This window comes from Xyrauchen texanus, unplaced genomic scaffold (genome assembly GCF_025860055.1).
Source record: "Xyrauchen texanus isolate HMW12.3.18 unplaced genomic scaffold, RBS_HiC_50CHRs HiC_scaffold_672, whole genome shotgun sequence".
Classification (NCBI taxonomy): Eukaryota; Metazoa; Chordata; class Actinopteri; order Cypriniformes; family Catostomidae; genus Xyrauchen; species Xyrauchen texanus.
The window spans coordinates 1-25,000 of record NW_026266657.1 but is presented as its reverse complement, the minus strand read 5'-3'; the positions used below and the strand labels follow the sequence as shown (position 1 = coordinate 25,000).

General features: G+C 36.6%; 2 protein-coding genes across 2 annotated transcripts; one reads left to right on the top strand and one right to left on the bottom strand.

Moving 5' to 3' along the window:
* Positions 1-1,210: 1,210 nt before the first annotated feature.
* On the bottom strand, positions 1,211-9,172 carry LOC127642523 (nucleosome assembly protein 1-like 4). The gene is made up of 8 exons (XM_052125155.1): positions 9,115-9,172; positions 7,678-7,725; positions 7,445-7,505; positions 6,733-6,892; positions 6,091-6,174; positions 5,774-5,905; positions 1,477-1,548; positions 1,211-1,354 (listed from the first exon to the last, which is right to left on the bottom strand). Exons 2-8 carry the CDS (start codon positions 7,709-7,711, stop codon positions 1,211-1,213), a joined length of 687 nt encoding a protein of 228 aa, XP_051981115.1. The 5' UTR covers positions 7,712-7,725; positions 9,115-9,172.
* Positions 9,173-11,471: 2,299 nt separating this feature from the next.
* On the top strand, positions 11,472-24,995 carry LOC127642522 (carnitine O-palmitoyltransferase 1, liver isoform-like; the record flags this gene model as incomplete). The annotated part of the gene is made up of 12 exons (XM_052125153.1): positions 11,472-11,570; positions 14,775-14,933; positions 15,414-15,556; positions 16,383-16,554; positions 17,058-17,159; positions 17,314-17,451; positions 18,088-18,165; positions 18,697-18,804; positions 21,124-21,208; positions 23,093-23,288; positions 23,633-23,821; positions 24,938-24,995. Coding segments are annotated over exons 2-12 (1,410 nt in total), but the record flags the coding sequence as incomplete, so codon positions are not given.
* Positions 24,996-25,000: the final 5 nt, after the last annotated feature.

Below are 25,000 nucleotides of genomic sequence, written 5' to 3'. Positions count from 1 at the left end.
TGGTATTCCAGATCCTTTTTTTTTATTTACATTTTTACATTTTCTGAGAGAAATGAGAGTGGTGCTTGCCATTACAAATGTCGCCACCGTGATGCTAAGGTGTTATGGGTAGTTCAAGGCATTCTGGGTGGTTGCTAAGGTGTTGTCTTACTGGCTCAAGTCTAAAGAGTGTCTTACAGTCATTCTGTTCCCTAAATATGGCGTGGGGTTCCTTCTTCAATGTAGGCCTACAGGATTTTTTTCAACCCTTTAATTGCCCTCAAGGAGAAAATAGGGAGTCTGATAACTTAGAATAGTCGCAGCACAGACGATTTTAGGTTTCATTCATGTCTGTAGAATAAATGGTGCAGGACGAGTAAGTGGCCGCTCCAACAGAACACGTTCTTGTGTTAAAAAAGCTAGACGCAGCAAAATGAAATGAATGGAAGAGAATGCAGGTGTCACGAGGCACCTTTTTAATGTTCTTTTAACTTGTCGAGGCATCATAAAAAGTGGCAGTCTTGCGCAAGATGCCAAAAGAACAGCAAGATGCACTGCAATTGTCAAACTAGTTTAACACACGTTTACACAGAAAAACAAATAAATAGCGTAAATGGATGCAAAAATGCATTTCCATGTCTGTGTACAGTCGAACGTTAGCGAAGTGAGACCGAAGTATACTTTGGGATTTAGGGTTCTGTTCAAATGGCTTAACTTAAGGAGGAACAATATTTTATTAAATTTTTTTATCCCCTTTTCTCCCAATATGGAACGCCCAATTCCCAACACTTAGTAGGTCCTTGTGGTGGAGTGGTTACTCTCCTCAATCCGGGTGGCGGAGGACAAGTTTCTGTTGCCTCCGCTTCTCAGACCATCATTCCGCACGTCTTATCATGTGACTCATCGTGCATGACACCGTGGAAACATACAGCATAGAGGCTCATGCTACTATCTGTGACCCACGCACAATTTACCATGCGCCCCACTGAGAGCGAGAACCACTAATCGCGACCACGATGAGGATACCCCATGTGACTCTACCCTCCCTAGCGACCGGGCCAATTTTGTTGCTTAAGAGACCTGGCTGGAGTCACTCAGCACGCCTTGGATTCGAACTCATGACTCCAGGGGTGGTACTCAGCGTAAATACTCGCTGAGCTACCCAGGCCCCAAGAGGGAACAATATTAATAGTGATGCTTGCTTTAGTGATTCCACAAATGATAAAAACACTCACCCTTCACAGTCCACGATCTCCGGTCCCTCGAAAGAGAACGGATCTGCTGCGTCCGGCTCCGATTTCATCTTGTAGACTTTAGTGAGGATTTTGTTGCTGAAGTAGCTGTTGGGCTCGAAGTAGAACTCTAACATGAAACTCTGTTTATTGACAGACAATTGAACAACAATAAAAATTAGACTTATCTAGAGTATTTATGTGCAAAAAATAAAATAAATAAATAAATAACACATTGTTGGTAAATAGGGTTCAGAGTACAAACCATTGGCTGTCCAGGCTCAGAAAATTTCACAGAGATGTCCTGCAAGTGTTTCAGGATTGGCTCATCATGCTCCTATTAGGAAATAAAAATCTGTATAAGAATGATGATTAAACTAAACATATTATTCCAATGCACAAGAATCTGCACAATTGCTTCAAATTTTCTGCTGGGGGAAAATCTTTAAATATGGTAAAATATACTAAACAGAGCTACACTTCATGTACAATACTGATTGGTATCTGAAAGAATGATCAAATTAGGCAGCAGAGCAGTGCATAAAATCATGCAGGTACCAGTAAGGAGCTTCAGTTAATGATCACATCAACTATCAGAATAGGGAAAAAATGTGATCTCAGTTATTTGGACCGTGGCATTATTGTTGGTGCCAGACGTGCTGGTTTGAGTATTTCTGTAACTGTTGATCTCCTGGGATTTTCACACACAACAATCTCTAGAATTTACTCAGAATGGTGCCAAAAACAAAAAAACATCCACAGAGTGGCAGTTCTGTTGAGAGAAAAGCCTTGTTGATGAGAGAGGTCAACAGAGAATGGCCAGACTGGTTTGAACTGACAAAGTCTATGGTAACTAAGATAACGACTCTGTACAATTGTTGCGAGGAGAATATCTCAGAATGTTGGCGCTGTTTTGGTGAGGGGAACTTACACAATATTAGGTAGGTGGCTTTAATCGAGACAGACAGACAGACTCACACACAAACACACACACACCTCCATCCATCCATCCAATAACTTGTTAGAAACAGCTAAATCCGTGATACTATTTCTGAAGGGACATTTTTAAATTACTAAAGGAGGCTTGGACGCATTCGCTTTGAACCAGCAACGGCAGATTCTGATCCATCACGTGATAAAGAAAAAATGTATTTACATGTTCATTGAACTGTTGTATATAAGCAATAGTGCAACCGTGCTATATGGCAGTGTTTCCCAACCATTTATCTGCACTGGTAGATTTTTTCACTTGTTTTGACTATAAAAACTCTGCCAGTACAGTAAGACAAAATACACATGTTAAAAATACATTCACTGAAAAACCTAAATATCTTCAGCAGTGTTGTTTCTAAAACAAGATAAATCAAAGAGATTTTTCTTTAAGGATTTTAAAATATTTTTACAGGAAAACGATACAAAAATTATTATCAAGAATATGATTTTTGCCCTAATATCAAAGGTCTTACTAGAAAAAAGACATTATGATCCAACGTGAATTTTCTTGACAAATAAATATGATTGTGTCTGGTAACATGTGCATGTAATTGACAATTTACACAAGGTTTATTTCTATTTCTTCTGCTCCAAACGTACTTCTCTGTCTGCTCGTATGAATGTAACACATCATAAGAAAGTGTTTCACCGCTGTTCATCATGTTGGATCGCATTATTTATACGTATAAATGTTTTCTATCTGAAAGGACTAAATATTAAATGAAACAAATGACAATAAAATGCAAAGTAATCTATACAGTAATCAAAATACTTTTTGAATGTAACTGTATTCTAATTACCAATGATTTAAATTGTAACAGTAGTGGTATTCAGTTACTTATATTTTGTATTTTAATAAGTAATCCCATTACATGTATTCCATTACTCCCCAACCCTGTATATATATAAAAAAATTAATTATATATATATATATATACTAATGCTTTCGTTTTAATGTAAAAAGGGAGGTATGATACATTTTTTGGAGGAGGAAGTGTTCCAGAGGTGGAAAGTAATGAATTACAACTACTCTCGTTATAGTACTTGAGTAAATTTTTCAAATTTTCATAAGAATAAATAAATAATAGTACTTTTGCTTGAGTTGATTAAAAAGTATATATCTTCGCTAAAGTTATTTTTCACCACAATTACAAAGAAAAAAATACATACATAACATTTCAGAATTTTTGGGAAAGAACATTATAGACGAAAGAAGAACATTATAAGCACAAAATCTGTTTATAAACTAACACTCGCTGTGCGTGGCACGACGGAAGCCCGAAGGGTTCAGTATCATGAGAACAGCAACTTGCATAATCTGCCGCCGGTGTCCTCTCTTCTCTTGCTTCAAGACCTTCTGCCCTGTTACTATACAAGAACTGTAATACTGTGATTTTCTGCACATTTCATTTTATTCTGGAAAGGAGCCGTTCATTCAGGTATGAGGGAACAGTCTGAACACGTTTAACCGCTGATCAAACTTCACTTGATTATAAGGTAGGCACTTTTTTAACTGTCAAATGTTAACACAATGTAGTTTGGCCTATATGTGGGTATATCTTGTTTACTTGCAACTATAAGTCTAAAATAAACTTTAGAAATACTTTAGAAAGATACAATGCCAAGTGTCAGAAATTAACCATGCCACTGAAATTAACAAAAATATCCCCGAAATTCAAAATATGAAGGCAAAAGGCTGTCCTTTTCTACATATCTTGGCGCCTACTTTGTGGTCCGTTCTGGACAATGCAGTGGCCCATTCGGCGCGTTTCACAGACGCACCACCGGCTCGCTTGGTTCCCCCGCTGGCCAGTCCGCCCATGATCAGCCCCAAAGTGCGTCGGCCCACAGGGAAAATGCCCGGTATGCCAGATTACCAGTCCAGCCCTGCTCTGCTCTCACTAAACACTGAGTGAAATGTTTATTTTTGCCATATTTTATTCAGGCAAGTAGGAGTTGATAAGATTTTGCCTATTAATCTCATTCCATATCTGGATAATTGCTGCAATATAAAAGAGGATACATTTCCTCCTCTGTGATATTGCATTATATTAGTTTTGTACATTATGATTACAGTTATGTAGTCTTGGACATGATGAATGAGAATAAACCTGAAATAGAGTTCAATCTTTGCTTCATCAGACTAGAGAATTTTGTTTCTCATGGTCTGAGAGTCCTTCAGGTGCCTTTTGGTAAACTCCAGGCAGGCTGTCATGTGCCACAGGTGGACTCCAATCAAGCTGTAGAAACATCTCAAGGATGATCAGTGGAAACAGGATGCACCGGAGCTCAATTTTGAGTGTCATGGCAAAGGCTGTGAATACTTATGTACATGCGATATGTGAAATAATGAATTTAATCCATTTTGGAATTTTGGAATAAGGCTGTAACATAACAAAATGTGGAAAAAGTGAAACATGTGAATACTTTCCGGATGCACTTTACACAATCATATTATAATTCACTATGTCACGAGCAATCACTGTAAACAAAATCTAGATGCAGCAAGTGTGCGCCAGTGATGAGCATCTCCGCATGAGTGTATCAGCCAGGAGAATTTTGAAACTCTCTCACACCGTTTTTCACGTGACTCGTATCAGCGGCTCTGAACGCACAGTCAAATGCCAGTTTCGGAGTTTGTGCTTATTTATACAGTCCACTTCCTTATTATTTGAACTTTAATTAAGGATGCATTAAATACAGTATAAAACGGAACAGTGTTTCCTTTTTAGATGTGTTTTGCTCAAGCAAAGCACCAGGTACGGCTCCGCTTTATTTCACGAAGACACTGCTTCTGTATTTACTTATTTAGCATTTTTGTACAATAATACTCTGCGATCTACATCACCTTAATCTGTTTGGAAAGTTTGGAGTGCGTCTGGACTGTGAGCTGATCTTTCTTCCTCTCCTCAATCAAGTGTGAGCTGAAGTGCTGCTTCATTAGCATTTCAATAGATCTCATGTTGTGTTAAATGAAATAAGATGTCTATTCGACAATGAAACTTTTTGTCGACAATTTTATTGTCAATGTTGTCAATAATGTTGACTAAACGTTTCAGCCCTATTCTTGAGTACCAAATTAGCACTGTAAGGAATAGGGGATACAGTAAATTTTTTGCCATTACGGGTAAAGACATTGTTTTGTAAATATCACTTAAAACTGTAATAAATAATTTGCAATTAATGATTTTGGCAGAGTTTTTGATCATTTAATGTATCCTTCTTTCAAGATCAAAAATGTCTGTGTTCTAAAAACTGAAGCATACATACTATATATAATTTTCATAAAGTAACTAGTAATATAATTACTTGAGTAGTTTTTCTGCAAACTACTTATTTACTCTTACCTGAGTCATACTATTTCTCAGTACTACTTGTACTCAAATTTCTTCAGTAACAGTACTTTTCCTTAAGTTAAAAAAAAAAAAAAAAAAAAATAGTACTCTTTCCACTACTGAAATGTGCTTAACTGTCATAAAAATAGGTTTTGTTTTGCAAAATTCTATAATTTTTACTTTTTGAGGTGAGATTCTTTTTTTGTGCAAAGTAATGAGAATATGACAGCTCACCTGCAGCATTTCATCCAGCATATCCACATGTTTAAAGATGGTTAGCCAGAATTCCGGGATGCCTTTCGGATTATCGGCACTGGCTGAATCTGCCTGCTTGTCCTGCAGAGCAGCTTTCTTCTGCAAATCCTCCTGAAGGTTAAGATCAGTATATAAAAGATGCTCCAATTTAGACATTACACTCAGAGCATCCATACAAAAAGCCTAACACTTTGAAAACTGGATTTTATTTACAAGACACTGTTTCATTACACCATGTTCGATCCGATTTATCATACATTATTTTATAGTGAGTACCATACTCAATGTCCACTTACAGCAAGCTCATCTTCCTCCTTGTCACTTTCCCACTCGCATTCCTCATCTGTGGGTTCAACGATCCCCGTCACAATCTCTCGTCTCTGAACACAAAAGAGAATTGTCTCGTGCAACATCATTTCCAAGCGCATGACATCATTCCAAGTGCAGACCACTTATAGCATTGACTCTGCAAACAAGCTCAAAACCAAAAACAATAGTTCTGATTTCACATGCTAATTTTGAAACATCAATGATCATTTCGCTAAGGTCTTCAACAGGAAGACTGACTTCCCTTAATACACATTGTGGTTTGGGTGAACTATTAGCTTGTCCCCAACCAAGGAAATGGCCAGACTAAAGTGAGGGTAGTAGGTCATTCGTTCTGGTGGGTTGACTTTAGCACTTAAATGGTGACCGTACAGGCCACCACATGGCATGAAGGTCAACAGTCGTGCTTTAGAGAAACAACTGAAGCTGTTTTCTTTGGACAGGCTCAGTTTTGGGGAACACTGGACAGACTTACTAAAAAGCGTTGCTCAGATATTGCAGGTGTTTGAGGGGTTAAACATGCAAGTAAAACATTCTGATGTTGTAATAGACACAATGAGCATGTTTAAACAGAATGCTTGGTATTGCAGAGATCAACCTGCAGTGCATACCTTGTTAAAGATAGGCTGGTAGAGCGCAGAGTACTTTCTCTCCAGTTCGTGAACTTCTTCATAAAACTTGGCCTCAATGTTGGCACTCTGGAGTTGGAGTCTCTTCAGGGCATAAACTCTTCTCTTTGCATTCTTGGGAAGTAAGTTGAAATTCAGTACTCTGGATAGAAAAGTGTCAGGGAACAGCTTAAGACAGCATAAAAAGTTTACAAAACTTTACAGATGCTTACCAAATACAACAAGTTTACAGATGTTTATGAAATGCAACATGTCAATAGATGTTAGCAAATCATTACAGATGTTTACAAAATACAAGTTAAAATATGTTTACAAAACATACAGATGTTTAATAAAATGTACAGATGTTTACAAAACACAATTTGACAGATATTTATGAAACTTTACAGATGCTTACAAAATACAAGTTAACAGATGTTTACAAAACTTTAAAGATGTTTAGAAAATGCACAGACGTTTACAAAACTTCACAGGTGTTTACAAAACTAAACATATGTTTACAAAATGCAACAAGTCAACGAAACACAACAAGCTAATGAAATTTTAAAGATGTTCACAAAACCCAAGTATAAGAAACTTAACAGATTTTATGAAACTACGGCTTAAACAAAAAGTTTAACTTTACCAATGTTTAGAAAACACATTTACAACGAAACTTCAAGGATGTTTGTAAACAAGTTTACAGATCACTTACCTTTCTACCTGTAAAAAGTCTTCTGGTTTCTCAGACTGAGAAGTTTTGTTTCCTCCTTTGCCTAAATACACAAAAAAAATAAAAAAATAAAAACAGTTACTTTTGGTTGGTTTCAATCTATTTACATGCAAATTCTTTACACCTTAAATGCATTTAATGCTTCATATAAATCATAAAAGTGTACAAAAAATACAGAACTCATATATGATCATAAAACAACACACAAAACACACCTTTGGCTTCACTCTTTTCATTTTTTCTTTCCATTTTTCACTCCTCAGCTAATTTGCAAAGACAAAATGAAGACAAAACTTGTCATTGTTACATTCATCTGTTCATTAAATTGTGCTCCTCAAAAAAATTATAACTCTCCTTTCTGCATGTATACCTAATTTTCTTTATTTTAAATCCCCTTTTCTCCCAATTTGGAATGCCAAATTCCCGCTACGTCCTCGTGGTGGCTCGGTTACTCACCTCAATCCAGGTGGCAGAGGACAAGTCTCAGTTGCCTCCGCTTCTGAGACAGTCAATCCGCGCATTTTATCACGTGGCTCGATGTGCAAGACTCCACGGAGACTCCCAGCATGGGAGGCTCATGCTACTCTCTGCGATCCACCTATAACTTACCACGTGCCCCATTGAGAGCGAGTACCCATAATCACGACCATGAGGAGATTACCCCATGTGACTCTACCCTCCCTAGCAACCGGGCCAATTTGGTTGCTTTGGAGACCTGAATGGAGTATGCCCTAAATTCAAACTCACGACTCCAGGGGTTGTACTCAGCGTCAATACTCACTGAGCTACCCAGGCCCCCGATACCTAATTCTCTTCAGATCTAGATGCACAATGCAAGAAGACACAAAGTTAGTATCCATGTCAAAGTATGACTAACACCAGTGTGGCTTGAAACACTATAGGTGATGACAACCGTACATTTATATAGCACTTGTCTGACTCTACACTCAAAGCGCTTTACACAGTGAAACAGGGACTCTCCTCAACCACCACCAGTGTGCAGCATCAACCTGGAAGATATGACAGCAGCCATAGTGTGCCAGTACGCTCACCACACACCAGCTATTGGTGGAGAGGATAGAGTACAGTGAAACAGCCAATTAATGGATGGAGATTATTAGGAGGCCATGATTGAGAAGGGCCAATGGGGGGAATTTGGCCAGGACACCAGGGTTACACCACTACTCTTTTCGTGTCCTGTGATTTTTAATGAACACAGAGAGTCAAGACCTCAGTTTAACGTCTCATCTGCCTTTTTACAGCATAGCGTCCCCATCACTATACTGGGCGTTAGGAACTTCACAAATCGCAGAGTGAGCACCCCCTGGTGGCCTAAATAACACCTCTTCCAGCAGCAACCTTAACCCTAACCCTAATTTAGAAGGGTTTTGAAAAACAGTCTATATAACTATTCTGGTGAAAGAATAATAACTCTAGTAACAAGCTTTAATAAACTAGAACAGCTGCATGGATACTGCAATCACTGTACTGTCATGCATGTGTCTATGGCAGTTAAATGCCAAATGGGCTGCCTCTGCCAGCAGATGTAATGCAGCTCCGCATTAACATTAAAAACCTTCTGAAGTCGTTTAAACACATTAAAACGATATTCATCTATATTCGCGCTCAGAATGATATTTTCTTTGACTTACCTCCACGTTACGCCCCACACAGTCCTCACGCTTCTAGCAGACGGAGAAGTGCGATAGCATGTTGCACCATACTCATTTCTCATTGGACGAATTGCTGTCACGTGCTGTGGAAGTGGACAAATGAGAGATACGCCATTTTGTATTGCGAAACCTCATTGGTTGCGACAATCTCATCGCCTCAGAGGAGCGCATTTTGCAGTGTGTAGTGCGTACTATGGGGCAGGTCTATTTCTGGCAAGTTTGTTTACCACATTTAGAAAATTATATAGAGAAATACTGTAAATCACACACTGTAATGATTGTCTTGTGTTTAAACTATATGAATTCGGCCCAGGCTATAGTTCAATCGTTTTTTAACAGGCTGTGTGCAAGTTTAATGCCCTGTTGTGCTGATCTCAGAACAGTTTTTAGTCAAGTTCTGACATTCCGTTGCGGTTTAAACAAGTGCGTGACAGTTCTCAAATCAGCCAGAATGCGCAAAGTATGAATTTTGAAATTTCACATGGTCAAACAATTTTTGTTTTGATAAATAAACTTAACAACTTCAGGCCAGCTTATTGAATATAGTGCAAAGGGATATTATTAATATTTAATTGTACTATGAAAGTGTAGGTGATCGAGTTGAGATTTGTCAGTGAACAGACTTTATTACATTTTCCTCTCTTGAATCGCTCTTTATCGCATCTATTCTACATACCCACGGGACAATAGACCTGCTCCCGTCCCATTAAGACAAGAGTGCCAGCATCAGAATCCGTGTATCATTCGTTCATTTATTAAAAAACTAATTATGACTTTTTTTCGTCGTTTCGATTTAATGCTCAGGCTAATAATAGAAAATTTAAAAAATAGCCACGGACCTACACGGATTAAATCTGGATGATGCCCTTTGTTCTTTCATTTCTCTTTAGTCTACTGCAATGCCTTCAACACCTTTGGGAACATGCTGTTCCTAGACAACAGAAAATGCACATGCACTGCCCAGGGACATTCAAGTTACATTACACACACACACACACACTCACACACACACACACACACACACACACACACACACACACACACACACACACACACACACACACACACACACTACCATTGTCCTCTAGTCTTGTAATTTAAATATTACGTTATATTGTATCTCAGAATATGGCAATACTTGTCAGGACACTTTTGATATAGCATTCCATACATAAACTGACACCTAGAGGCCTGGATGCAGCATCATTCAAACGCAGAAGTTTTCAGTAAATGATGCCTTGTAGAAATTCACTACTCACGGTCAGCCATAATTAATTTAATAATAGGATGGTTACTGAGATTAAGCAAGTAGTATTCTGCTGGTCATGTGATTGTAACATGGCAGCCCCCATGAGGGGACCCTCTCAATGTAGAATAAAATAGCTTTCATAAGGTTACTGTAAGTGCTGATGATTTTATACATTTGTTTCAAAAATTCAATTAATTTCTTTAAGAGTGCAACTTTTTTAATGAGAAAAAAAAAAAAATCATACATGTTTTATATGGACATTGCTGCTGTTTTGCACCTGAATTTCCTCTTGTGGGTAAATAAATTACGTACATAATATTGTGTTGTTAATAACACTGAAAAGAGAATTCAACCTTAATGACCTCGACTGGTTCCCACACCTTTTGACAAGTTAATTGCAATGACTTTCCCATTAAATTATTATTAGGTATAATAATAATTTTAGGTATTTCACCTTCTACAAAACGCTATTTCAAGCGGATGAGATATTTTATATCTGATCATAATTTAAAATGTGCAGTAGTCTATTCACTATAGAAATGCCCATGCCTTTTAAAGGTTTTATGAATTTATATATATATATATATATATATATATATATATATATATATATATATATATATATATATATATATATATATATATATATATATAGGCTGTGTGTGTGTGTGTGTGTGTGTGTGTGTGTGTGTGTGTGTGTGTGTGTGTGTGTGTATAATGTAACTTGAATGTCCCTGGGCAGTGCATGTGCATTTTCTGTTGGCTAGGACCAGCATGTTCCCAAAGGTGTTGAAGGCATTGCAGTAGACTAAAGAGAAATGAAAGAACAATATATATATATATTTTTTTTTATTTTTTTTTTTATTTTTTTATGTATTTTTTTTTTTTTTTTTTTGAATAATCGAGACTGGTAACATTAAAAGCATTGCGTCACCGTTCAAATACTCCAACGAATTTAAAATATTTTACGTCACATTTAGAATCCGGATCACAGCTTTCCATGTACTGCTTGTGCATTGAGGTTAAAACTGTAAATGTGGTATGACGTCACGGTGATAGGCGGGTCTAGTAATTTACCCTTATCCACATGCATTCAAAGTTTACAAAGCAGGCGGCGGCAAAACATTGCGTCTTCTAACCTTAAACAGTAACCCACATCGTCAGCTTTTCAGGAAGAGACAGCGAGGTAAGAATACAAATTCATCCACCTCATCTGCTATTTGGCATTATAAATAAATATAAATAATATGGCAGCAGAATGTGTTTCTCGTTCACCGGTAAGTAGGTGAAATTGCACCAGCACACCCCCCGTGATGTGTCCTATACTGTGAGACGGACAGCCTCGCAACGCAGCTTTTTTTTGCATTAAACTAAACTTAGTGTAATTTATGGTGTGCAATAGGCTTTTGCATTTATGAACGCATGTGTATTGATATCCAAGCCCACCTGATGAATGTTGCATAAATACACAACGAGATCAGTGGGCGCCCGGGACAAGGGGGTCACTTTAAAAGGCTATCAGAATAGGCAGTTATTATAAAGAATGCGTATTTGATATCATTCGTTGTGTTTACAACAGCCCCTGAATATTTTATAAATATTTGATATTGGTTTACAGTCGCAATATATTGGTTGATATTTGTTTACAGTCGCAATAATAATAGCGATAGGTCTACATGTCAAAGTGATATCACAAGTTCAAAACAATTAGATTTTATCCGAATCCGCGCGACCGAACAGGATCAAAACATATAGCAAGACGGTTATTCTCCTCGACCAATTATAAAGTAAGATATAGCTAATATTTGCATATGTTTTCGGTTGCTAGCCTAAATAATAATAATTATGATAATACAAAGACACTTAATATGGGAATACTCAATATTTCCTCTTTCTACCGTATTGTGTACCTGTTGAGGCAGAATATATAATATAAACTTATGAAAACAGATTGTGACCTATAATGGCGTTAAGCAGTGTGAAACATCAACACGGTCCAGTGTCACCAGCGCGCGACCTTTCCCCTAGTTTCCATCCGAACCGGCACGTCATGTGATCACAGCTGCTGGGGGGACGGATGGAGGTGAGTAGGGTAAAATATGACTTTGAATACATAACATAGCCTACATAGCAACCTTTCCAAAAGATGACCTTCATGAGGTGTATGCTTATGAGGATCTTGCTATATGATGATTATATTATTCTTACAAACATGTCTAATGAAGCATTTAGTTATAAATAACATTGCAAGTGTGTGCATGAGCCTTTGGTAAACTTTAGACAGGTGTGAGTGGTAGTGGTGTAAAGAAATCGGTGTACATGTGGTTTCCGAGCTGAAACACATTGTAATAACTTATTAATGATATTATAATAACTTAGTAACAACATTAAAATTATACAATTCTTACAATTCTTAACAAATCATAAGTTAATTTACATAGTTATAAATGTAATAAAACAATACTATATATATTGTGTCTTGTAACACCCTGAAGGGGTTTAATTAGCGATAACAACAGTCTGACTGTACATTATTCTGCTTATTCCACGACGCCATTGACCAATCAATATCAAGTATTCCAGATAGCCATGTAATATATATATATATATATATATATATATATATATATATATATATATATATATATATATGTGTGTGTGTGTGTGTGTGTGTACAGTATATGCATATTTAAACATTTCTGAATGATAATATGAAAAAAATACTAAATAACCCCCCAATATATAAAATTATATTTTACATAAAGAAAATTAAGTCTAATTTTAGGACCAATCCGATTTATTTTGCATTGTGACATTATTTTCAGCACTTAATAATATTTTGCCCCCGCTCCCCCCTTTCTCATTACTGCAACGAATTACATTTCCACCCCTCCTTCCACTGTTCTCCTGATTTGCAATTTCTCCCAATAAACTCGTGATTTTCTGCATCCACACTTCATTCATACAGGATTGCTCCTTATTTAAATATGAATAATACAATGTATTATTACAGACCAGTACTGTTACTCCCTATACATATATAACAAACTCCACTGGCCCCTCGCACCACAACACGACAATTTCTTATATGTTTCTTTTGATTTTGGAGTAAAATAGGACCAGGAAATTTTCTTGACAGGTTTCGTGACTTGTTTGATTAAATGTTACCTCATGAAGTGCATTTTTTAGGTTTGTGAGAAACAGATCAAAATATGTCTTTTTTACTCTAAATCTCCACTTTCACTTGTACATCTGAAAGTGAAAGTAAACGTGGAGATTTCAAGTAGAAAATGACTTACATTGATCTGTTTCATGGAGATTTCAAGTAGAAAATGACTTACATTGATCTGTTTCATACCCACACCTATAATATCACGTCTGAAGACATGGATTAAAACACTGGAGTCATATGGATTACGTAAATGTTTCCTTTATGCCGTTTTTGGAGCTTGAAATGTCTGATCGCCAATCACTTGCAAAACATCCACATGGTTTTATTCACAGCAAGGTGGTGTTTATAACACAAAAGCTTGTAACAGTATCACAAAGGTCATGAATAAAGCACATTATGTATTCTCAGACAGTGCTCTGTTACTGTATGTCATCCAGTTAAATGTTTGAGATCACATTGAACAGTAGAAAAACAGTTATATGATTACAATCATTGTTTTATTACAACAACATATTGTTAAACTCTATTTTGTGAATCACTCAGTAAAGCAATCACTTACAAAGAAGTACCACATTGCCATGTTTTTTGGGACATTTTACCATGGTAATACCATGTTTTGTTTTGCTTTCATGTACCGTGGTAATATCATAGTATTCATTAAAGTAACTTTACCAATATCATTATACCATTCATAAGCAGTCGGTATACCAAATATATTTGTCTGCAGAATGTCGCAATTGACCAAAGTATATGTGGAGTTGTGGTGGCGTAGTCGGTAAAGCACATAACTGTTAATCAGAAGGTCGCTGGTTCGATCCCCACGGCCACCGCCATTGTGTCCTTGAGCAAGGCACTTAACTCCAGGTTTCCCTGGGGGGATTGTCTCTGTAATAAGTGTACTGTAAGTCGCTTTGGATAAAAGCGTCTGCCAAATGCATAAATGTAAATGTATTCCATTGAGCCGTGAAATTCGAATATGGTAATCAGGACCATATATTACTTATTCCATTCAATGATTCTGTACCACTACAGAGCTTAACACACTCTTTCTAAGGCATGTTTCACACCACAAGCAAAGGGAGCGCATAAGCAACACAACGTTTTTCACCGCCCATGTTAACAGGTTAAAGTACTCACATTGAGAGCGTGAGAGACAAGAGACAATTTAGAGCTGTAACTATCTGTTCTATAATTACTGTTCTACTCTTACCATCACAGTGAGTGTGTGTAGTCAGCATGGCAGAAGCTCACCAGGCGGTGGCCTTCCAGTTCACTGTCACACCCGATGGCATTGACCTGCAGCTGTGCCATGAGGCCCTTCGCCAAATCTACCTGTCAGGACTTCACTCCTGGAAGAAGAGGTTCATCAGGTTCAAGGTGACCTCATAGATGACCTTCAAACTGAACTGATCAAAGAGTGACATGATGACAAGTCATAAGGGCTCTCTAAGAGTATTTAATCGGCTTTATTATTAAAGTTTTACTTAATTTTTGCAAATAGTTTGGGAGCCTTATTGTAACACTTTACAATAAGGTTCCATTTGTCAACATGAACTAACAATTAACAATACTTTTATAGCCTTTATGAATCATTTTATAAAATTAAAAGTTGTACTTGTTAACATTAGTTAATGCACCACAAACTAACATAAACTAACCATCTTTTTTACTAAATAACTTTAACAAAGATGAGTAAATGCTTTAAAAACATATATATTGTTCATTGTTTGTTCATGGTACCTACTGCATTTACTAATGTTAACGAATAGAACCTTGCACCATTGTAAAGTCTTACCACAGTTTGCACTCTGAATTATATTGTATTGTATTATATATTTTATATATTTTTTTCTGTAGAATGGGGTCATGACAGGGGTCTATCCAGGAAGTCCCTCAGGGCTTGTGGTTGTTTTGGTGGGTTACATGTCCACAACTAAATATGCCAAAATAGACCCCTCCCTTGGGCTGTTCACTAAGATGTCAACACACCTACCAGTCAGGTAAATGACTAAAGATCAGTCATCTGTTCACAATACATGCATTTGGAAGTTAAAGAGTGGCCAATAAAATATTTGGACACTTAAACCACACTTAAACATATACATGTTTGAATGTCTTTGCATTAGATAGATATCAAAATATCAAACCAAGTTGCGTTTACTTTAAGAAAGTTTGCACATTCACACACACGTGTTTCTTTGGTTTTTAATGATAAAATAATAGATATGCTCCTTTAAATAAAGACAACATTTATTTGGACACTTTCTGGATGTCAAACGGTAGTGGAGGGTCCATAGTTATAAATCACGCGATACCAGTTGGCGTAAGTGAAGCTAGTTCTGAGAAAAAGTCTAGCATCATTAGTTTGTCGATGCATTTGGTTTGATATTTTGTTATCTAATGCAACAACATTAACACATCAAACTTAAGTGTGATTTAAGTGTCCAAATACTTTTGGGGCCATTCTACGTCAGTATGGCATTGTAATCTGTGGGGAACAATTTTATGTTGCCATCTTGCCGGAAGAAGTTTGCGGAACTAAAGAGCCGGGGACGCCAGAGGGAGAGAGAGAGATAGAGAGAGAGAGACATGCGGCCACTCTGTGTCTCTCTCTCTCGTCCTCCGAGTCCACTGGCTCTTCCTTTATCTCTCTCCCCCTGATTAGGCACCTCAGTGCCGGGCGTGCATCCCCCCTCCTCCTCGTCACATAGCTCTTATAATGTAGGTTTAAACCATTTTCTTTGGTTGCCAGTGTAAATTTTGAAAAGAAAAAAAAAACTCCTACATGCAGTTCATTTCACATCTAACAGCTATGTTTTCCTGTAGTAAATACATAACAGAAGAAGGCCAACGTATCGCTGGTGGTGTGTTGGTTGGAACGGGATTATGGATTACCATTATTTTCGTTATGAGGAATGTCCTTAAGTGTCTACTGTCCTGGCACGGATGGATGTATAACCGTCACGGATCTCTGAACTTAAAGACGAAGATTTGGTTGGTGAGTTTGGGACCAAAGTTGAAAACGTTTCATGAGTTCACTGGTTCATAGGTTCAAGTCCTGGGGCGCATTAAGGTAAACGTATTTTGTGTAGGGGCTCAAGCACAGGTTTGCCCCCCCAAAACCCTGACTATCTGACTAAAGCAAGAAATAGAAAGAACATTTTGAAATAATAATTGGTGTATAGGCACAATGAAATATAAAGTTGGAGATGGGAAAAATTGTCACCGGTGAACTATCCCAAAGCCGCTTATACTGTAAATCTTTGGGATATGATAAGCAGGTCTAGATAAACAAGCTCCTCCCGAAATTACATTTGGAAAATAATTAAATGTCACACCCAATATTTTCAAAACTGTTCTAGTAGTTCCATGTCGCTTATCACATTTTTCTTTGATCTGCATCATAAATTGTGATACTCTGTAGATGTTGTGAAATTATTAAGTGTCTATACTTATTTCATATGAATGACCCTTAGCACCGTTTTATCACTTTCAATTCAGGTGTTGGTAAAGTTATTCTCTGGGACAAGGCCAATGCTGTACAGCTTCCAGAGTTCACTACCCCGGTTACCTGTGCCTCCTGTGAAAGACACTGTTAGAAGAGTGAGTCAAGAACTTTGAATTAGTTATTCATCAAATCCAATACATACATTGAATTGAAAATGACAAGCCTATAAGAACATTTCAACCAGGGAATATCTAGGCTTTTTGAAGTACCTTGAATTCTTCATAATATTACAGTTTTTCTGTTTTTTAGTATCTTGAGTCAGCTCGTCCTCTGATGGATGATGAACAGTACACACGTATGGAGGGGCTGGCAAAAGACTTTGAGAAAAACTTGGGCCCTAAACTCCAGTGGTACCTGAAGCTCAAATCCTTGTGGGCTTCTAATTACGTAAGTTTGCTAATTGCCCACAATTTAAAGATTCACAGATTTCAGCAAGTATCGTAAATGGTATGTGGGCACATTTCAAGTTTCTCATTATACAAATTCCTTAGAACTTTACCTTTGAACTTTAGTTTTTTACTTTCACAATTCAAAGTAACACACATTCTTTCCCCACACTCCAACCACGTTAAGTGACAAAACCACTGCCAATCAGAACATATTTGATTGTAGCTGGATTTTGGACTGACCAATGAGATTTCACTGTGGGTGGATCTACCCAGCACAGCACAACAAAACTAGAAACCAATCAACCAAGAAAATATCTTGCCATGCATCTGTGGTTGCCAACTTTTCATCATGCGGATACAGGACATGGTGGTCCACCTCGTAGTGGATGATAGGGGTCTTCATTTGGCCAAAATACAGGATGTCCCAGCTGATATGGGACAGTTCATTTGACAACCCAACATGTAGCTCTTATCATGGTCACAGCTGGTCAGGACAAAAACCTAGATCCAACTTAATCTGAGCTCCAATTTTAACTTACATTTACTAGGAACCTTAACTGGAATACCTTTATTTGAGATTTGTGCCTTAATAATTTATATAAATATGTATCTTTTTCTACTCTCATCCTCTCAGGTCAGTGACTGGTGGGAGGAGTATATTTACCTCAGAAGTCGTGGACCAATCATGGTCAACAGCAACTACTATGCAATGGTAAGGCTACAATGCAGCAGTTAAGTGATAAAAATAAATTATTTGTCAAATTGTCACAAATTTTGGGTGGTTAAACTCAAAAATATTCCATCAAAATGAGAGCAATTAACAATCTTATATTGTGTTTTGCTTGTAGCACAAGTTGTTGTGATGACCTGAACAAACAGTCAATCTGTTTTGCCACGGTTTGTTACATCGTGGTGCCATTCTGCAGAATACTCACAGCAGTTCTTTTAAGACATCATATCAATATAATTACTGCAGATAATCAAGGAAGTCCATGTTTAGAAACTACAGCCTTCAAAAAACATGGCAACAGCCAAGCACCTCTTTACATCTGGGTCACGGCACCATTTTTTGGGTGATGGTGTTGTGTAATGGTTAATGTTCAGGGCTGGTTACTGGAAAGTTTTGGGTTCTATCCTCGCAAAAACCAAGCCATCACCATTGTTCTCTTGAGTGAGGTACATAAACTCAGGTGCCATCTCATGAAAGTGTTTGTCACTATCACTGTCTCTCTGTTATTATCAGGACTTCCTCTATGTGATCCCCACTAATATCCAAGCTGCCCGTGCTGGTAATTCCATCCATGCTCTCATGATGTACAGAAGAAAACTGGACAGAGCACAAATTAAACCAGTGAGTGTAGAATCCAATAGTCTCTACAACACAAACATATTCTCTGATAAACCCTAAAACACAAGAGTCACATACCTTTTTTCAACCTTTGTCCTACCACTAAAAAAAAAATCTTTATGGGTTCCCTGAGCTGAGACTGGGTCCTCTCCAGTTTATACTCCATCCATTATTTAAACACCTTATGGAGTTTTAAAACATCTTATGGTTTATTCCTTGCCACAGTCACCTCTAGCTATCTCATTGGATTTAAGACATTAAGGCATGATTTTCTGTAAATGTGCTTTGAAACAATATTTTTCAAAGCAGATATACAGAATTTGACAGACTTTTCATTTTTGGATGAACTAATCCTTTAAGCAGAATAAGTTCTCTGGGAATTCCAATAGGTTATTTTATGGTTCATGATTAAGGGCATTGTATGGTTCAGTGGCGGTAAAGTGTACTTGCTTAAATTCCTCAGCACTTCAGATCGAACATTAACTTTTTCTGAAAACTGAGCTTGACATATTAAGGGTAATCTATGATCTCATAGAAACAACATATGAGTCATGGGCTAGCAGCTGGTTAGTTTTTTCCTTATGTATGCAGGCAACTTTTATGAAAAGCAATGTTGCGCTATATTATCAACATCGCAACTGTTTTATAAGACTGATTTGGTCTATTCTCCAGACATTTACTGTATCTCCTCAATGTCAAAAGTGTGTCGGTAACTCTTAACCATAAGTTTGTATGAACTGACATTAGTTAACACAATAGTAAACTTGAACAAACAAAGAATATTTTTAACAGTGTGATCTCACTGTGAAATCAGAAACCATACAAAAAAATATCAAGTTCTGGCAAACATGCCGCATATTCGGCACTCATTATTTTCACATGCAAATGAGCTTTGCGGGAGACTCTTCGTTGTCGGTATAGGTTTCCTGAAGAGCTGCAAACAGGGCAAACGGTTGTGGCGAATCGCAAGCTTATTTGCATGTGAAAATAATGAGTGAGAAATAAAAAATTAAAATCGGTCTGTGCTTACCAAAATGTGAAACATTGCCCCCAGTGGCCAAAGTGGTAAATGTTGTTGGGCGTATAGGCACATGTAATCTCCATTTTCCAGGTGTAATGTCCACAGAGGGGTGCCAAAAGCTAGTTTTTTGGCTGTAAAAGCTGTAACATGTCATACATATCTGTCACTCTCCCTCACTCTTTCTAATTCCCGTTCTATTAACCCCCCTCCTTTTCGACTCGTCCCTCTTTTAAAAAAATAAAAAAAGCACAAATATAGGTTACAGTGAGGCACTTACAGTGGAAGTGAATGGGGCCAATTTTTGGAGGGTTTAAAGGCAGAAATGTGAAGTTTATCATTTAAAAAAGCACTTACATTAATTCTTCTGTGAATTCTCATGTATTATTTGAGCTGTAACATTTGGAAATGGTCATTTTTACAGTAATTTTAGGCAACAGAATTGTAAAATTGGCTATAACTTTACACAGAAAATGTTAGTGAGTGATTTTCTCACACTGAAATCATGTTAACACATATATTGTTAATGTCTTATGGCTATACTTTTGAAAAAGTGAGTATTTTAACGTTCAAATATTGGCTTCATTCACTTCCATTGTAAGTGCCTCACTGGAACTGGAACTGAGAGGAGGAGCAAGTCAAAGTACATTTTTGTTTAATCAACATTATGCCACAAATACTGTCGATTGAGCTTAACTTGTTTTAAACCCGGAATATTCCTTTAAGTCAATATGACAATATGCCTGAAGAATGCGAATTGCCAAAAAACAAAGAAGAAGGATTTAAAAGTGAAAGTGAAGATTTATAGTAAAAAGGACTTAAAGATTGATCTGTTTTAGGGTGAGTAAATTATCAGATCATTTACATTTTTGTGTGAACTATCCCTTTAAATTGTATTATAGATATGCACATCAGCATTAAATCACTATCGACCCACCCTGCTCTCTAGATATTGGCACCTGCTCTCTAATTAAAATGGCCAGACCTATATATTGGTCAACTTTGTTGTACATAACAGATCCCAATCTGTTTTACTGTAACTATATGTAGCAAACAGTTTGAGATTCGAAAGATTTCGCTTTCTACTGTCATTGTACCATGTTTCTCATACATCATTCAGCAACCGTGCTGTTAACCTGAGGTGAGTCTCCATGTTGCTGAATTTGTCTCTTATTTCGTTTGTTTCATTTATTTTTTTTCTTCTAGTTTTCCATTGCTCTGTTTCCTCTACTGGTTTCCATTGTGGTATTTGGGTTCCTTCCTTGTTTTTCTGTTGGTGCCTGACTTTCCCTTCTGCTTCACAGCTCATGGCACTAAACACTATCCCCATGTGCTCATCTCAATACGAGCGTGTGTTTAACACCAGTCGAGTTCCAGGTGTTGAATCAGGTAGTGCTGTCCTCTCATTTAAGTTTTGCTCTGATTTATTCACTTTTTAGTGCAAATACAGTAGCTGCTGACTGCTGTCGTGGGCTAACATGCATGTGGTGAGATCAGTAGATGAGATTCATTGACGGATCTTGTGTGTGTTTTGGGTTTGAATTGATTTGGGTTTAATGAAGTTGGAAGTTAAAACTTGCTCTGTAAAAAGGTAACAAAAATATTGTTTAATCAGACTAAATCAACCTGAAAATTTAGATTACACCAACAAAAGTAATTTTTGGGGTTAGATCAAGAAGAAATATATCTTTGAGGTAACAATCGCAGATTAACATTTTTTTTTATTTAGGGTGTGCTGTTAATGTGTGTGATTTACTGATTAACCTTTTAACTGATAGAAGAATGGATCACCTGGAAATGACAAGGATTTACCCACATGGCCTTAGAATTCCAGTAAAAGGGGCCATACAAGTGTCTGATCATATATATATATATATATATATATATATATATATATATATATATATATATATATATATATATATATTATTATTATTATTAACCCAAGAGGGACACAGGCTTGTGAGCAGTTAATCTGTTACCAGCCAGAAAACTAATAATGTGCTGTCATGGAAGTGAAATGGAATCATGAATTGAGTTACCTTTTAATAGCATTAATTCATACTTAATTAATATTGTGTAAGGCTGAAATAATTCACATTAAGTTATATTGATTGTATTTTAAAGTGCACTGAAAACAATTTAACCGTAAAAATGTGCTTCATGTGAAAATATCTAAATTTATTGATTTATTGATGATGAATCAGACTGAATACTTTACATTACACCAACAAAACTCCTTTTAAGGGTTTGATCACGTATAAATTCACGTATAACAATTGCAGGTTACCACTTTTACAGTGTGTATATACACTTTTATTACAGTTATTTGATTAAACCAAAAACATGGTATACTCCATAAAACTCTTCTTGCACTTCTTGCAAAGTGTGACAAATACATTTTTATAAGTGCAAATATTCGAGGTAATAAAACCACATGCGTTATGTAAGAGATAATGCACAATCATCTGGTTTTTATCACAAAATAAATCCTGACAGGGTGATCAGCAGTTAGTGATTGGTTTTGTATCACCCTGAAGGGGTTAATTTTGTGATAACAACCAGCAGACTGTACATCATCTAACTTATTACACGGCTACTAACCAAATAAATAAATACATACATGGACATAAAATATTGATTTGCATTGAAATTATGTAATTATGTGAGAAGAAATAAATCCGGTTTGAGTTCTGTTGATGTTTATTTTGTAATTAATGAACGTCTGACTGCATCTTATTATGAGACTACTTGCCAAATAAACAAATAAATGCACATGAAACATTGATTTGAGATGAAATTACTTTACTAGCTACTTGTAGAGATCGCACAGTGATTCTAGAAGCAGTAAAGATGGCTCGCAATACCCAGATGTGTGGTCTGATACAAGGAGGTGCGGTTGTTACTGAGCAATATCAGACCGCTAGATGGCGCCATTGACCAATCGGAATTGAGCATACCAGAGAGCCGTGTAATAAAAAATAATTCACAATTTTGCTGTTACATGTTGTTTTAGATGAAGTATACCATGTGACATCGGAGAACACCAAGTCAAGTGTTTGGCCGCTCTTCTCTCCTACATTTGTCTTTTCACCTGCCTTGCACTTTCTCATTGTCCACTGACCATTAATCATTTAACCCTTCAATGAACAGCCTAAATATATGGCACATTTTTTGTTCTTCTTTAAATAGTACACCTCATTTTTGGAGGTAACTAAAATATTACTTTGATTGCATCTAATTTTTATTCATCATGTTCATGTTCTTTGGCAGATGTCCTTCAGCATGTGAATGAGAGCAAGCATATTGCCGTGTTCCACAAGGGGCGCTTTTTCAAGGTGTGGATGTTTTATGACGGACGATTGCTGTTGCCCCGAGAGATTGAGCAGCAGATTGAAAGGATCCTAGTGGACAAGTCTGAACCTCAGCCTGGGGAGGAGCTGCTGGCTGTGCTGACGGCAGGTGACAGGTGAGATACCTGGACACTAGGCCTAAGAACTCGGCTTGAATGGCAAGTACTTATTGGCAGGATGAACAGCTCTAGAAGCCAAACCCAGTGGCCCTTTATATAATCAGCTAATGTTGGTGTTTCACATACAACAAATGATAGAATTTTAAGGTCTATTACACAGGTCATTTAAGAATAGAGCACATAAAATCTCTGGAAACTGAGATTACAGTTCCTTAAATGTCAGTCAGGAACATTCGGTGCCTCATAAAAGAAGGTACAGATGTGCATTCATTGATATGTGATCAAAGCATATGTATTGAGCCAAGTTATTATATTTATTGCTTTGTTCCTCGTTACTATAGAGTTCCTTGGGCCAAAGCCCGCTCACAGTTCTTCAGCAAAGGAAAGAATAAGCAGTCTCTGGATGCCGTGGAGAAGGCTGCTTTCTTTGTTACCCTGGATGATACCGAGCAACGTTACGACCCTGACAATCCAGTCCAGTCCTTGGACAGCTATGGCAAATCTCTGCTCCATGGAAAATGCTATGACAGGTGCCAGCAACGTCACCCCTGATTATAATGAATGACTCAAAATGTGAAATTGCTTCATGCTGCACAAAATATAAGTCTGTTGAGGATTAATCAGAACGGTCAATTAATGAAACTCTTTTTACTGTTCCATATTTGATGCAGCATGTTTTAAAAGCATGACATTTTAAATGTGCACTGATTAAATAATCATTTATCTCTCCATGGACCAAATTATAAAATAATAATAATACATCCCTTATTTATTTTATTAGGTTAGTTTGACGTATGGGAAGTATTTTTTTATTTATTTTTTGTGGTCTGGTTCTACTGTATTTAGTTCTTCAAAAATATATAAAAAATGCAATTCAAACAAAACAGTTAAAAGTCATTTTGATATTTTTTTATGGGGCTTAAATTAAACAATATCTTTGTGGTGTAACTGTCCAGAAACAGTAAATACAAATCACATTTATAACTCATTTATTACTATTATTTCTTAATTTTGTTTTTTACTATTTTATTTTATATATATGATTCATATTTGAAGTTTTGTGCACCAAATCAAAGTCAGGTGGTGTTACCAACATGAAGGTAGCCAAAAAAAAAAAAAAAAGAAAATAATACAGATCACAACAGAATACAAGACCCCGAAGACCCCCATGACTGTGTTAAGTTTTAAAAAAATATCAGATATTTTGACATTTTTATTAAAGGTGATTTTATTTAGATCAAATGGTGTAACCCTAAGAAACCATCTTGATATTTGTGACTCAGAAATTAAAAAATATGTTTAATTTTTTTACATATACAAAGAAATTATTTAAATACCTTGTACTTGATGGTTACACCACTTAAAGTCATTATATATATATATATATATATATATATATATATATATATATATATATATATATATATATATATTTTTTTTTTTTATTATTATTATTTTTTTTTAACAATGTGCCTCAAAAGCAAGCATTCCTTGTGTTTGTTGCCTTGATGACCAAACAATATTTTGCCATAAAGGGTTAAGATGAATGAATCAAACTAATCAAACAGTAAGTTGGTCACTAGAGTTAATGTAGCATCTCTACATTACTGCATCACGTTGTTGTTTTTGATGTTTTTGGTCTTCAGATGGTTCGATAAGTCTTTCAACCTGATTGTATTCAAGAATGGTACTATGGGATTGAATGCCGA

Bases quoted from the DNA above. Each gene is read 5' to 3' on its own strand.
- LOC127642523 (XM_052125155.1), bottom strand. From the start codon at position 7,711: ATGGAAAGAAAAAATGAAAAGAGTGAAGCCAAAG. The intron at 6,893-7,444 runs GTAAGTGATCTG...TTTTCTATCCAG, and splicing joins GACTTTTTACAGGTAGAAAG to AGTACTGAATTTCAACTTAC. The intron at 1,549-5,773 runs GTGAGCTGTCAT...ATTTCCTAATAG, and splicing joins TGCTGGATGAAATGCTGCAG to GAGCATGATGAGCCAATCCT.